Source organism: Ylistrum balloti, unplaced genomic scaffold (assembly GCF_031769215.1).
Source record: "Ylistrum balloti isolate Yb309-2 unplaced genomic scaffold, AGI_CSIRO_Ybal_v1 Utg369758, whole genome shotgun sequence".
Taxonomy (NCBI): domain Eukaryota; kingdom Metazoa; phylum Mollusca; class Bivalvia; order Pectinida; family Pectinidae; genus Ylistrum; species Ylistrum balloti.
In genome coordinates, this window is record NW_026781958.1 from 914,881 (window position 1) to 928,665 (window position 13,785).

General features: G+C 36.2%; 2 protein-coding genes across 3 annotated transcripts; one reads left to right on the forward strand and one right to left on the reverse strand.

Annotated features, from left to right (window-relative positions):
• Positions 1 to 595: 595 nt before the first annotated feature.
• LOC132543539 (uncharacterized) lies at positions 596 to 2,675 on the forward strand. The gene is made up of 2 exons (XM_060207055.1): positions 596 to 703; positions 1,897 to 2,675. Exons 1-2 carry the CDS (start codon positions 607 to 609, stop codon positions 2,190 to 2,192), a joined length of 393 nt encoding a protein of 130 aa, XP_060063038.1. The 5' UTR covers positions 596 to 606; the 3' UTR covers positions 2,193 to 2,675.
• A 3,169-nt stretch (positions 2,676 to 5,844) lies between these two features.
• Positions 5,845 to 13,039, reverse strand: LOC132543525 (galactose mutarotase-like). Of its 2 annotated transcripts, none has more exons than XM_060207038.1 (9): positions 12,901 to 13,039; positions 10,551 to 10,626; positions 9,819 to 9,949; positions 8,960 to 9,114; positions 8,180 to 8,389; positions 7,837 to 7,918; positions 7,427 to 7,571; positions 6,948 to 7,116; positions 5,845 to 6,715 (listed from the first exon to the last, which is right to left on the reverse strand). In XM_060207038.1, the coding sequence occupies exons 1-9, from the start codon at positions 13,037 to 13,039 to the stop codon at positions 6,635 to 6,637; spliced, it is 1,188 nt and encodes a 395-aa protein (XP_060063021.1). In that variant the 3' UTR covers positions 5,845 to 6,634. The 2 variants fall into 2 exon arrangements, with proteins under 2 accessions (XP_060063021.1, XP_060063022.1); XM_060207039.1 differs by lacking the exon at positions 12,901 to 13,039 and adding an exon at positions 11,691 to 11,797.
• Positions 13,040 to 13,785: the final 746 nt, after the last annotated feature.

Consider the following 13,785-nt stretch of genomic DNA (forward strand, 5'->3'; position numbering starts at 1 on the left):
CACTCGTTATCATGTAAGCAAAGATCTTTTTACGACTATTTTATATGTTATTTTTATTGTTATGAAACCGAAGGGCGAGCATTTCTTAATTTATATTAAATCATGGCGTCTGTCTGTAGACCACCTCATTGAATCACGGTATGATACGCTCGTTACTGAGGAATGGGTACACTATTGCAGATTCGAAAATAGATAGTTATTCATTTTTATCATCATGTTGGATCAGCGTGACTTTATGATATCTGAAGCATATTGACTATTTTTTTAGCAACAGAACACAACATCAACCAAAACATCTAGGGATACCACACAAGTAATTTACGTTCTAACGCAAGTTCTGTCGAGCGAGAATTTTCATTCTGTCACTTAACCAGTTTGGACGTTTACGTCACAAGTTATTGGTTGATCAGGTGCACCAAGGATGTTCGCTCATGAGATAAGGGAGGACTTCCTATTCTTATTTTGTTTTCTTGCGAGCTTTCGAGGTCTATATTAATATACTAAGTTCGGACTCGAGAGACCAAATTGACGTCCACGGGCTAGGGGAAATAACTCGTATATACATTAATTTCATTACTTCCGGTTTCTACCTGCTTGTGCACAAACATGGGAGAAGCACGTTCGACTATTCCTGTGTTGTCAAAGCCATTACTGGATCCGACGAGAGATTTCATCAGTCCCGAGCGCTACCTACAGTCTCTAGGTAACAGCCACGTGCATCATAAATGGCACCAAATAGTTAGCTCGCTTCCTTGTTGATAAAAGTAGATGATGCCAGGCGAATTAGATCCTGATTTATCTAATGATGGCGATCGTTGTGTAAAATGGTTTTGTAAAACAGTGTAACATATCACACACATTTGCTTCGAAGATTGTCTGTCTGTTAAGAATGGTTTCAGCAGTCATTGACTATCACTGTTATAGTGTATGCAGGGTATCATTATAGTATGATGGTTACGATAACAGTATATCAGTATATGTAGAAATCGATTGGTACTGAGACAAACACTCTAATCCTTTTGCTGCTATAACGGTATATTAAGAAAGTCCACAAGTTTGGTTGGATAAAATGAGTATCATATATATCGCCAGTCAACTGTCTTGATTTCTTGAGTGCATGCCAAATATGTTTTCTACTTGCCCAGGTCAAGTGTGGAAATAAGAAATGTGACGTATCATATGGTTTATAGAATGTAGTACAAAATGTACCTGTATTTTAGCATTAACTGGACTATGATCATAACTTAAGAATTCATTACTAGACATCTATTAATAAAACATGATAGTTCAATGAATTTCAGCTTCATATCAGATGGTACAATACTAAAACCACCAAGAGAGATTTAGATTTGATAAGCTTGAGATTTTTTTCTCTTGTTCAATGGTATTGTATAGGTTCGTTAGACTGTATATGAAGTCTGATAAAAAAAAAAATTGGTGCCGTGATCAGGATACCAACAACCATTTGATATGTGTCAAAAACTTTAATTATATGCATGAAATTTTCTCGAAATCACATTGGCTGGATCCTATACGTGTGATCAGTTCTCAATATCAGTTTTTCAGGTTCATATCACATCATATTCACCAGCACCGAAGTCCATAATTGTATAATGGTAGACACTGCATTTTATTATCCAACTACAGGAAATTTTTACAACATGGTACAAAATGTACTGTAGTTTCAACTTCTCAACAATAAGAAAAACAACACTTTTCCTGTGACCTGTAACCCCCAAAATGCTTACCTGTCTACCCTAATTTTCATTATGTTAAAAAAACACTCTAATATTTTGTTTGGCAAAATGTAATAGCTTCTAATATGAATCATCCGAGAACTTTAGAATGACAAAATAGAACTCAGTTATTGCAAAAACTCTTCATACTCCATTTCAGAAAGAAAGTTGAACAAGGTCCAAGGGAAAAAAGGTCAAGAAGCAAACTCAAAAGACATAATTGAATCACTTGGTAAAGTTCGGGATGATCAGATGGCGCAGCTGATGTCTGAGACCAGGGTCAGCGGGTCTGATGACCCAGATCAGTACAAGGGGTCAATACTTAACAAGAACCATAACTCTCCTCAGCTGGAGGAAGTGGTGGCGCTAGTGTATCAGGACAGTTTGGCAAAGTCTCACGACTTACAACAGGACACAACAGAAGAACAGGCAATCTGTGATGCTACAAAAACATGACCAAAGGCATTATATTAAATTTCGGGTAACATGGATGAAAATAACGGATGTTCCAAAATATTTCAGGAACATGAGATTTTTCAAATTGTAGTGTATTATCAAAAGTGCTGAAGCGTCTGTCATGTGCAATATATCATTCCATAAACACACATATTTAATGTTTAGATAGGTCATTGTCCAGAGGTTCCATGCCGAGTTACCATCCTGCATGCTTTATTGATTGGAATGTTGTGAATTTTCAGACAAAATAGTGTTATCTCATATTTGGGCATCATCAATGACATGGTTCAGTATTAATTGGCCAATCTATGTATTAACCTAACGACACATCTAGTCAGTGTGTGATTACATTCAAGATGGTGCAGTAAGATTGTGCTGTTCACAAACCAAGTGACAACTCATTAACCAGAACAACGGGAAATGTAATGTAGCGTCTGGTTCATATTTAATGGTTGTGATATTAAAAAGATATTTACAAACTTTGATGTTTAGTTTGCATTCAATTTTCCTATACTTATCATTGATTTTTTTTATCACAATTAACCGTTCACATATTTAATATTTTTAAAGAAGTCAATGAAATTGACAGGAGGTAAATATTTACTTTGCCAAATTGATCCATATTGGTGTATAATGATAAGGATCCAGAGGGAAATGACCATGGTGATGAAAAGGATATTTTAGTACAATTGTTATTCAACATGGGGATTCTATAGCAGTATTAGTCAATTGTCCACTGCGATAATATGCCAAAATTTTGCCACCCTTGTCAGCTGAGCCAAAGAAGCATGCTCCGTCAGCTGAGTGACGGAGACCGTATTTAACACTATATACAAGCAACAACGACCCGTCAACTGAGTGACAGAGACTGTATTTAACACTATAAACAAGCAACACCAACCCGTCAACTGAGTGACAGAAACCGTATTTAACACTATATACAAGTCACACCGACCCGTCAGCTGAGTGACAGACACCGTATTTAACACTATACACAAGTCACACCCACCCGTCAGCTGAGTGACAGACACCGTATTTAACACTATATACAAGTCACATCGACCCGACAGCTGAGTGACAGAGACCGTATTTAACACTATATACAAGTCACACCGACCCGTCAGCTGAGTGACAGACACCGTATTTAACACTATATACAAGTCACACCGACCCGTCAGCTGAGTGACAGAAACTGTATTTAACACTATATACAAGTTACACCCACCCGTCCGCTGAGTGACAGACACCGTATTTAACACTATACACAAGTCACACCGACCCGTCAACTGAGTGACAGAAACCGTATTTAACACTATATACAAGTCACACCGACCCGACAGCTGAGTGACAGAGACCATATTTAACACTATATACAAGCCACACCAACCCGTCAACTGAGTGACAGAAACCGTATTTAACACTATATACAAGTCACACCGACCCATCAGCTGAGTGACAGACACCGTATTTAACACTATATACAAGTCACACCGACCCGTCAGCTGAGTGACAGAAACTGTATTTAACACTATATACAAGTCCTACACCCACCCGTCAGCTGAGTTAAAACCGTATTTAACACTATATACAAGTCACACCGACCCGACAGCTGAGTGACAGAGACCGTATTTAACACTATATACAAGCCACACCGACCCGTCAGCTGAGTGACAGACACCGTATTTAACACTATATACAAGTCACATCGACCCGACAGCTGAGTGACAGAGACCATATTTAACACTATATACAAGTCACACCGACCCGTCAGCTGAGTGACAGACACCGTATTTAACACTATATACAAGTCACACCGACCCGTCAGCTGAGTGACAGAAACTGTATTTAACACTATATACAAGTCACACCGACCCGTCAGCTGAGTGACAGACACCGTATTTAACACTATACACAAGTCACACCGACCCGTCAACTGAGTGACAGAAACCGTATTTAACACTATATACAAGTCACACCGACCCGTCAGCTGAGTGACAGACACCGTATTTAACACTATATACAAGTCACATCGACCCGACAGCTGAGTGACAGACCGTATTTAACACTATATACAAGTCACACATATCCGTCAGCTGAGTGACGGTGACCGTATTTAACACTAAACCACACCGATCCGTCCATTTTAAACAGTTTACTGATATTTCGCGGAATAGTTTTACTCTTAATCTACATAATTGGCAATTACGGTGAACAACAATATGACGTCACACATGAGCCATTTCTCACATACTAGGACAAAATCGCTACTTTACAGAATGACCACGACACAGACTTCAATATTTGGTTCCGATTTTTATTTTGATTCCAATAGTTCACTCTAAGTGACCAGATAAAAAATGTGCTCAGGGACCTGCCTGTATTACAGGGCCGTGTGTGTATTACAGCGACGTGTGTGTATTACAGGAACGTGTGTGTATTACAGTGACGTGTCTGTATTACAGGAACGTTTGTGTATTACAGGGCCATGTGTGTATTACAGGGACGTTTCTGTATTACAGGAACGTGTGTGTATTACAGGAACGTGTGTGTATTACAGGAACCTGTGTGTATTACAGGAACGTGTGTGTATTACAGGAACCTGTCTGTATTACAGGAACGTGTGTGTATTACAGGAACCTGTGTGTATTACAGGAACGTGTGTGTATTACAGGAACCTGTGTGTATTACAGGGACGTGTGTGTATTACAGGAACCTGTGTGTATTACAGGAACGTGTGTGTATTACAGGAACCTGTGTGTATTACAGGCACGTGTGTGTATTACAGGGACGTGTGTGTATTACAGTTGAATGACCAATCTTTCTGCCGCATTTCGTCGCCTCCAGCGCCGCGAAGACTCGGAGACAACCTTTTGAGCTTTTAGAGAATTTTACTAGATGTCACGATATAACCAAGTAAGGTGGCAGTACACTCCTATCCGTGACGGTCGGAAAACCTCGAGTGATTTTCGGAAACTTTTCTTTTTTCACAAAGGTATCTTAATCCCACCTTTAACAGTGTCAGTTTTCGTGTTTCTTTAAAACAGATTAAAAACAAAGTTGCATGTAGAATTTTGGTTTTCCAGAAATATGTAGTTAAATATACTTTCTCTTGAATGTACAGATTTTCCCAATATATTTGAGAATATTCAATTGAAGCAACAAGACTTTTTAGTATCAACACTTCCATGAAAATGTTCATCGTCATGTCACCTTCAGGGCACATCCCTAAGTTCTATTAATAGGTTGCCATGACAATAAGGGAAGGAAATTTGAATTTCACTTGCAATTCTATGTAAGCCCAAAGGGTTCTGACTATCTATCAACGAGTTTATTTTTGTCTTGGTCACGGATCGTTTGCGACCATCGTAAGTAAAGATAGGCCTACAGATAGAGACCAGTTTTAAACACATAGTAGCAAATAAGCTATATTCTGCTCATCAGTCGATCCAGGGATGTATAATTATATTCTACGTTCCTGATTGTGATAGAACCAGGAGGAAAGTAAGAATGTTGAATGCAGACCAACTTTTTCTTAATTAATTTACATGGTTTATTCCTCCTCCGTGAACTGATGAGAATGAGTCTAAGGGGAGTAACTCTTGCACGCACTGCCACACTTCGATAAAACCAATATCACAACAAGACAAGTATATAGAAATAGATTATGCTTTATTTCTTTCCGAAGTCAAATAGTCCGTTCTGTAAATGACTTTGTAAACTTACTCAAAATAGTTACATTCCATCCCTCAACAAAAATGTCTTATATTGGTATATCATCACGTATATTATAAAAAGTGGCAAAACCTTAATATATCAACCAAACGGACTCTTACATTTGGTAAAATCACCAATAACAGGAAGTATGTGCTGCAAATGTGATTGATGCATGGCTACATGGTGGATACCCTTGACAACTTCATGGAGCAGGAACAAGGATTACAAAATATACTTCAAATAATGGCAAGATGTACCATTTAAACATCAAAATTAAAATTGGAAATGATGAAGAAACTTTTCTTCAGCTAACAAATTAAATTATCTTCTCACACGCAAAATACTGATAGCTGAAATACAACAATTTACTTTGGTCTGGTCCCATTTATAAAATACACACATACATGTCAATAAAATAACAACCAACCACTCTTGTGTTTATGATAAAGTGTGTTTGTGCAGACCACATTGGTCAATCAAACATGATATTAACTTTTAATGTAATAAAAACTGGTCAATGAAAATGCTTGTTTCATAGAGGGTTGATATAATTTCCTGGTTTAATCTTCTCCATACGCCAAAATCATTTGTTGAACAACTTCTGTAGTATACACAGTCACAAACAACTGTCTAATCCAGAACACTTTATTATAATGTTCTTCTACTTTTACAAAATTAAGAGCCCAGCTCCTTTGTATAAATAGTCAGTATTATACTGAATGCCAGTATTAACTATTGGTACCAAACTTGTACGTAGTTGTCTGTCTGTATGTCTCTCCTGGAGCTAGCACAACTGTTGGAAAGTCAAGCTGACATAAAATAGAAAAACAAAACACTTAAAATCATTTTGATGCAAAAACTGAAAAATAATATTGAGATCATGAATAATTCTAATCTGAAAGTATTTCCTTAATAAATTTCAAATCTGACTGGAAAAGTATAAAATATTAAAGAGTACATTAGCTGAGAGAAGATATATTCCTTTATTCCAAGTCTATGTCATTCCTTACACACCAGTTTACTTTTCTGTTTTTTACTCACTTGATTGGGGCTATCAGGATAGTGTTGTGTCTCCAGGCAGAAACCACTATATTTGCCATAATGTTTACCTCCCTTGCCTGTTACATTGTTCCAGAAGGCAGTGTAGAACTGCATACCAGGCTCTGTACTGTGGACCTCCACATATCGTCCACTGGATGGATCTTCAACTCTACAAAAACAATAATAAATACAAAATCAGCATTATATAGTAAAAGCAGCCGATGGGCAACGAGGAATTTTGAAGTTTCAACATACTAGGTTGTCTTAAAAAACACCAAAATCCGAGCTCTAAAATACAACAACTGGACGATTTGTACTTGAGCTGATGGACAACTATTTACACTTCATGAAAGCTAAATATTTGAAAGGTCATAAATCAAATGACAAAGTGCACGTTTCCATGCAAATGGTAAGATTACATTACAAAGTTGTTGACTCAATAAAAGAGATTGTCATGTTTACAAATACAAGACAGATACCTTGCCATATTTTTTATCCAGCCAGTCTTGCCAAAACAGTAGTTATGGTCAAATCCATGACCTCCTGGAACCAGACTGATGACATCTCCAAGTTTTTGCTTCACCCTCAAATCCATCACTGTTCCTTGTACTGGAGTTATTCCACCTGTTAACAGTGTAAATCTCAGTATTTGGGACTCGAACAATACTAGTAATATCAAAAACATTTTCCAGCATTTTCATGAAGCAACTTTTCCTAGTCATTTGACGTACTCAAATATGTGATCACTAATTTGAGTTACAATGTAAAAATTTGGCGTGAAAGGTTCATCATGATTAAAGATTGCTTTTAAAGACAAGGACAAATCATATCATAGCAGGTCACACGATTACACAAGGTATCATTCATGCTTGAATGTTCATAAAACTACCTGTAGGAATGGAAGTGTCATCAACAGGAAGGAACGAGTCAGCATTTACCTTGGCAAAATGTTGTAGTACATCACCTGAACCCTGCAATCAAAATACACTTGTCTTAAGTATCTCTATTTCATCAGAATGTCCAAAACTTTCATATCCCCAATTTAAAGCAGAAGTTTTTTGAAGTCATGCTTGTTGTCGAAACCTTATTTATAAAGATATCAGTTTAGTCAGGTAAACAGTGACCTTATGAAGTGTATTATTACTATTATTAGTTCTAAATTTAGTATCAAATTTGTTTTAATCAGCATTATCAAATCAATATCTTTAGAAAATCTGAATAAACAATCCCACCTCTCCTTTCAGGTTGAAGTAGGCGTGGTTTGTGAGGTTGATGACCGTTTTCTTTGTAGTGGTAGCACTGTAATCAATGATCAGTTCGTTTGCATCTGTGAGTTGGTATGTGACCGTAGCAGTTACCTCCCCTGGGTAGCCTTCTTCCATATCGGCACTGACATAAGTCAGAACTAATTTACCATCAGAAATACTTGACCTCCACACACGCTAAGAAGTAAAAATCTGTTTATCTAAAGTTGAACATTGATGATAGTAATGAAAAAGATGAACGGTAATGAAAGAAAGAGGAGAGTCCACTATGTAATGTCATTTGTGCTGTGTAGAAAAATGCACAAAATAGATAACAGACATGATTATTTGTTCATATTAAATACAAATCACATGATATTCTTCATGTTAAAAATCCAGTTTTTCAAGATCCAGAAAGGGCATTAACTCCTGGAAACCTTGGAAAATTAACACCTGCATTCAAAAATTTAGTAAAACATTGTCCTTCAAGAGATTTTCATAGTTTATTAAACCATCAGAAACTGAAGTAACATTGCTGGTTCCTAATGGTGCCTTTCTTGCCAGTTCAAATTTCCATCTAACCCTTGTTTCTCGTCATTATTTCTAGTGAATGAATTATAATATTAACATCACCAGAAATGATGTTGTCACAGAGCCTGACAATTCAGCAGACAAGACAGATAAAAAACTGCTCTTCCCGTTGTTGACTTTGTAAAGTAAATATAAATAAGAGCAGATTTAGAAATAAAGAACTTCAACTGAAAGTACCTTGTCAAAGCCTTTGATTCCTCCATGAAGAGCATTTGGGCCATTGTTGACTGCGAGGGTGTATTTGGTGCCATCTAGACTAAACGTCCCATTGGCTATCCTGTTGGCATACCGACCAATCAGAGCTCCAAGATAGGGATCATTTGCTTTATAACCTACAAAGTCATTGAACATGTATGAATACATAGTTTTTGAGAATTGAAGAAAGAAAATATATTCAGCTTGAACAAGATCCCTCAGAGGTTTTGGAACCAACCATTGTTTGATCTTTATTTTTCTTAGAAGTTGAATCTTTCCCGTTTTTGTTTGTAAATATATGAAAGTTGAAAATTCCACTTAGAAAAAGTGATGATTATCTTTAACTGCCAAATCCAAGTTAGTCCCATTTTGGTAATTTTTGTTTTTCAGCTCAGTACTGTGCCATTTTCAAAAGGAACCAATTGAAACCTATATATGAAGTTAAAAAAATCCCATCCAGTATTTCTCAAGATTGGTTCTAACAAACCAAGACGGTTGCCTGTCAATCATTTCCAAAATGATCTATGCAAACCCAGGGACTAAATAATTAGAAATAGTGAAAGCAAGAATTGATAATGGACAGATGGATGACAGATAAAGGACGATCTGAATAGCTCACCATCTGATGGTGGAATAAAATTACACAACTAATCAAGTATTGTTAATTTACCACAAGATCAGAAGCAGAACATTTTAAAACTAAACCTGCTTTAATATTGATTAATGATTTAAAAAGGTTAAAAATACACGAAGAGTTTTATACTGCATGTAAATTAATGTTATAAATCATAAAAAATAATTTCATACCAAAAATCAAGAATGAATATCATACACCACAAACCTTCTAAGTCGTCAAAGCCAAGGACAACATCCCCCAGTACTCCCTGGTTATTTGGTACCATCACCTTAGTGATGATACCTCCGTAGTCTATGATCTTGACTTCCACATTGTTATTGTTGGTCAGGGTATACCTGTTGGTGTTTAAAAGTTTCACAAATTAGGTCTTACCGACAGTCTAGTCATAGAAAAACAGCAAAACCAAAACATTTTGTGACTAAAACAAATACAAATATCTTTAAACAATGCTTTTGTTTTGTATCTTTATATCCGTAAGAACTGTACTATAGATATGAGGAATTTAGAGAAGACAAATGTTTGAAAACATAACAAGGATGCTCTTAAAAATTACTAGCTGAAAATGTACATGTATGCAGTAGTTTCTAGGTTTGAAATTATTAAATAAAGTTTGAAAATTACATCGGAATTTCTTTTTGGTGATCTTTCTTGTTTGGCATAAAGAGAAATGTCATAATGCAAGAAAATCTTGTTTGTAGTACTGATATTTGTAACCTTCAATGAATTAAAAAAAAAAAAAATAATCTTCACAATTTTCTCCTGTATCTTAGTTCTGAAGAAGGTGAGAACCCATTCATGGGTGTGAGACAGAATCCTTAAACAACAGTCAAGGGTAGAGATTCTGTGAAATACTCCTCAATGGAACTGAACACAATATATAGCAAACTGCTTCAGTTTAAACTTTAGTATTTAGGGGCGGTTAAGAAGAGATTATACCTTTTTACATTCTGTCCGTCTATCTGTCCGTAGGAATTCTCTACTGTGATTGGTGGCATTGTCTGCTCTTTTGGACCTGAATATTGTAAAATTGTAGAATTACATTTGATATATATAGAGTTAATATCATTTTTGTGTATCAAATCATGTAGTTCTTTATGAATGTAATTGAGATCATTGTTTCAAATACCTCTATTCATAGGTTCAACTATTCTTATCTCAACAAAAGATGAAATATTTCTGAGTTTGCAGTGACACATAAATGCATGAATCAGACATGAAAAATCTCCAGCTGGAAAAAAATTCAGATAACCAACATTGTGCTATAAGTTCACTTGTGTGTTGAGGTTCATCTTCTAGGCTCTAGGATACATAGTGGTATACACAGGTCTTTTAAAACGTAGTTAACGAATAAAAAAAAAGCAATGTAAGCTGTGCCCCGATGACGGCCTGCCTTTAGGCAAAAACTTGTCGCCAACCTGCTGTATAAGAAAGTAGAATATACTATTGACCTTCCTTGCTTCAGGAGTTGGTGCAACTTTTTTCTGTGCGATCATCATTGTTCCCATTATGATTGTGTATTTGGGCAAGATACTTCACTCCAACCACTATGACGGCATGGGGTAGGTTTCCTACATTATTACATGTAAAATTATTTGACAGGGTTATAAACAAAAACACACATTCCTATTAACTTCTTTAAGTGAAGTGTTTGTTGGTTATTAAATCAGAGGTATTGTGTTTGACCTTTAAAGGGATGTATGCATTAGGTATATGTCCCTCAGAGGAGGCATTGTAGAATTATTATACGGTGTACAATTTCTGGCCCCACATCATACATGAGTCTAAATGTTGCAATTTTTGTGTTGGATCAGAGAAAACAAGTGATGATGCATGTATGTTTAGTAGCTGTGAAAGAAACGGCCACTTAGTGGCAACACTTGTTCATTCTGTTATATGTAGCGTTTCGAATTATAATCTGATTGGGCGCGTGTGTACACATAAACATGTCATAAAACTAAATCCCTGTTATACAAAACAGGAACGTCCCTGTATTTGTATGTAGGGGCATCGGTACACGTACACAGAGTGACTGCTTCTACTTGAATCGTAATACAAGTATTAAACAAAAACACTTGCCCTATGTAATGATGATGTCGTCGTAAATAATGGTCAATTTATGGATGGACACACTCTAACATACAGTTTATGCCACGGTGAAGGCTAGCTGGGGGATAAAAAGTTTACATCGCTAATGGAAGTCACTAATTGACTATAACTTGCGGAGGTGGCTCGACGTACCCAATGTCCGGCCCATGTTAAAACATGGGACATTTTGCAATTATTGAACAAAATCAAAATTTTAAATCAAAATTTGTAGCTTCTTCAGTTACACAACAACAGTCTGATATAATATCTTATTTTTCTGTACGTTTGATTTTATTGTGCCGTCCAATTTAACATATCCGTCCAATTTAACATATCAGTTAGATTGACGTTACCGATATAAAATGTTGGGGAAATATATATTTTCAAAGGACAACAGAAATATCTATCTCTGTACAAACATTTGCAGTCGATGTGGTAATGTTACCATCAAGTAGAAAAAGTTCTGGATATAGGTATGTCTCTCACATTAAGGTCCCGGATGCAATCTTTTTATACCGAAAGTATAATATGTAACAACATTTTGGCACGATTATAAATTATTAGCAATGAGAGTGAAATATATTTATTTGTTATATGGACGGCACAGAAAGATTGTTAAATCTTTAGTTTTGTTTATTTTTGTTTCTATCATCTTTTTTATTTGGTTAGTCTTATATATGTCTCTAGTTTTATAAGGTGGCCTGTTTCCATTGGTGGAAGTAGTGAAAAATAACACAAAATTGTTGATTTCATTGCAGTGAAAATTTCTATTGATTTGATGTATCTTTGTTTCACCGGTGAAAACATGATAACACATATCATTCACTGTGTAAGTCCCACAGCACCTTCTCCGGTAACGATTCCCTTTAGATAGAGCGACTCGAATTAGTGTTTTTTCATATCTTTTTTCAGTCAGGGTCACGTGGTGCTATTTTTAACACACAAGTGTAACATGGAGTAACATAAACAGCTATATATAGGGCTAGATAGTTTACGGTGAAGTTCGCTTAATATCGCCGTTTATCTTTCCTGTATTAATTACAGATAAACATTTACGGTGTTTTGTACATAAGTGTTTAAGTTTGAAAACAATTTATACAAATTAACACATCAAACACTCGTTCTCTGTGACCTGTATTTCGTGTAAGCGAGCTTTACCTAGTCTACCTAAAACTGTCTCTACAGAGTCGTTTTACCTCACCTTTCTCCTTAGTTTGATTGTAGTCAGGTTCTTTCGTTGCGATAACGATGATAACGATGACGAGAACGACAATGACAATTCCCCCGGCGGTGCCAGCACATATTAATTTTCGTTTGCTGTTCTGATAGTGGCGGGACATGGCGAATACACGAGTGTTAACCCCAGTGAAACGAGAACCGATTTCGGGCCTCTATAACCTTGATTTACACCACAATACAGCTCCAGTGGAGCGTCTTCAGCTTATACCATAAACAACTGCATGCGTTTATCAGTACGTACTGAGTGAGCATTCTATTTGTAAATAAGTACAAGACATTGCAGATTTTAATGATTTGTCATTTAGAGTTTCTACTTAAAACATAAATGTAAAATTAGAAGAATGAAAAAGCTGAAAGATGCAGCTTATTTTTCCCCATATATTTCAAAGTTTCGTCCCTTAACATCACTGACGAATCCTTGAAGAACGAAAAAGCTGAATGAAGTAGTTTATTTTTTGCATAGACTTCAAAATTTCATCCCTTAACATCACTGACGAATCCTTGAAGAACGAAAAAGCTGAAAGATGCAGTTTATTTCTGTCGTAGATTTCAAAACTGATGCCCACAGCGTCACAGACGAGTGCCAGAGGAAGGGAACTGTGTTTAAATGTGTGTATCACTTGTGTCTTTTTAGAAATCTGTAGTGAGCATGTAAAGGCTGAAAAATTTATCAGCCTCAGATGGAGATAAATATCGTCGGTCTATATTTACCAAGTGTTGAAAAGAAGTCAATAATATGAAAAAGTACTGCAGGCTACAGTTTTATGAGCATGCCCATGGCGTTATTGATAATTACTTATCTACTGATCCCAAAGCTTACTGGAGATTAATCAAACGGTCAATTAAT

Bases quoted from the DNA above. Each gene is read 5' to 3' on its own strand.
- LOC132543539 (XM_060207055.1), top strand. From the start codon at position 607: ATGGGAGAAGCACGTTCGACTATTCCTGTGTTGTCAAAGCCATTACTG. The intron at 704-1,896 runs GTAACAGCCACG...ACTCCATTTCAG, and splicing joins GCGCTACCTACAGTCTCTAG to AAAGAAAGTTGAACAAGGTC.
- LOC132543525 (XM_060207038.1), bottom strand. From the start codon at position 13,039: ATGTCCCGCCACTATCAGAACAGCAAACGAAAATTAATATGTGCTGGC. The intron at 10,627-12,900 runs GTGAGGTAAAAC...TACAATATTCAG, and splicing joins CAATCAAACTAAGGAGAAAG to GTCCAAAAGAGCAGACAATG. The intron at 9,950-10,550 runs GTATAATCTCTT...AAACACCAACAG, and splicing joins GACGGACAGAATGTAAAAAG to GTATACCCTGACCAACAATA.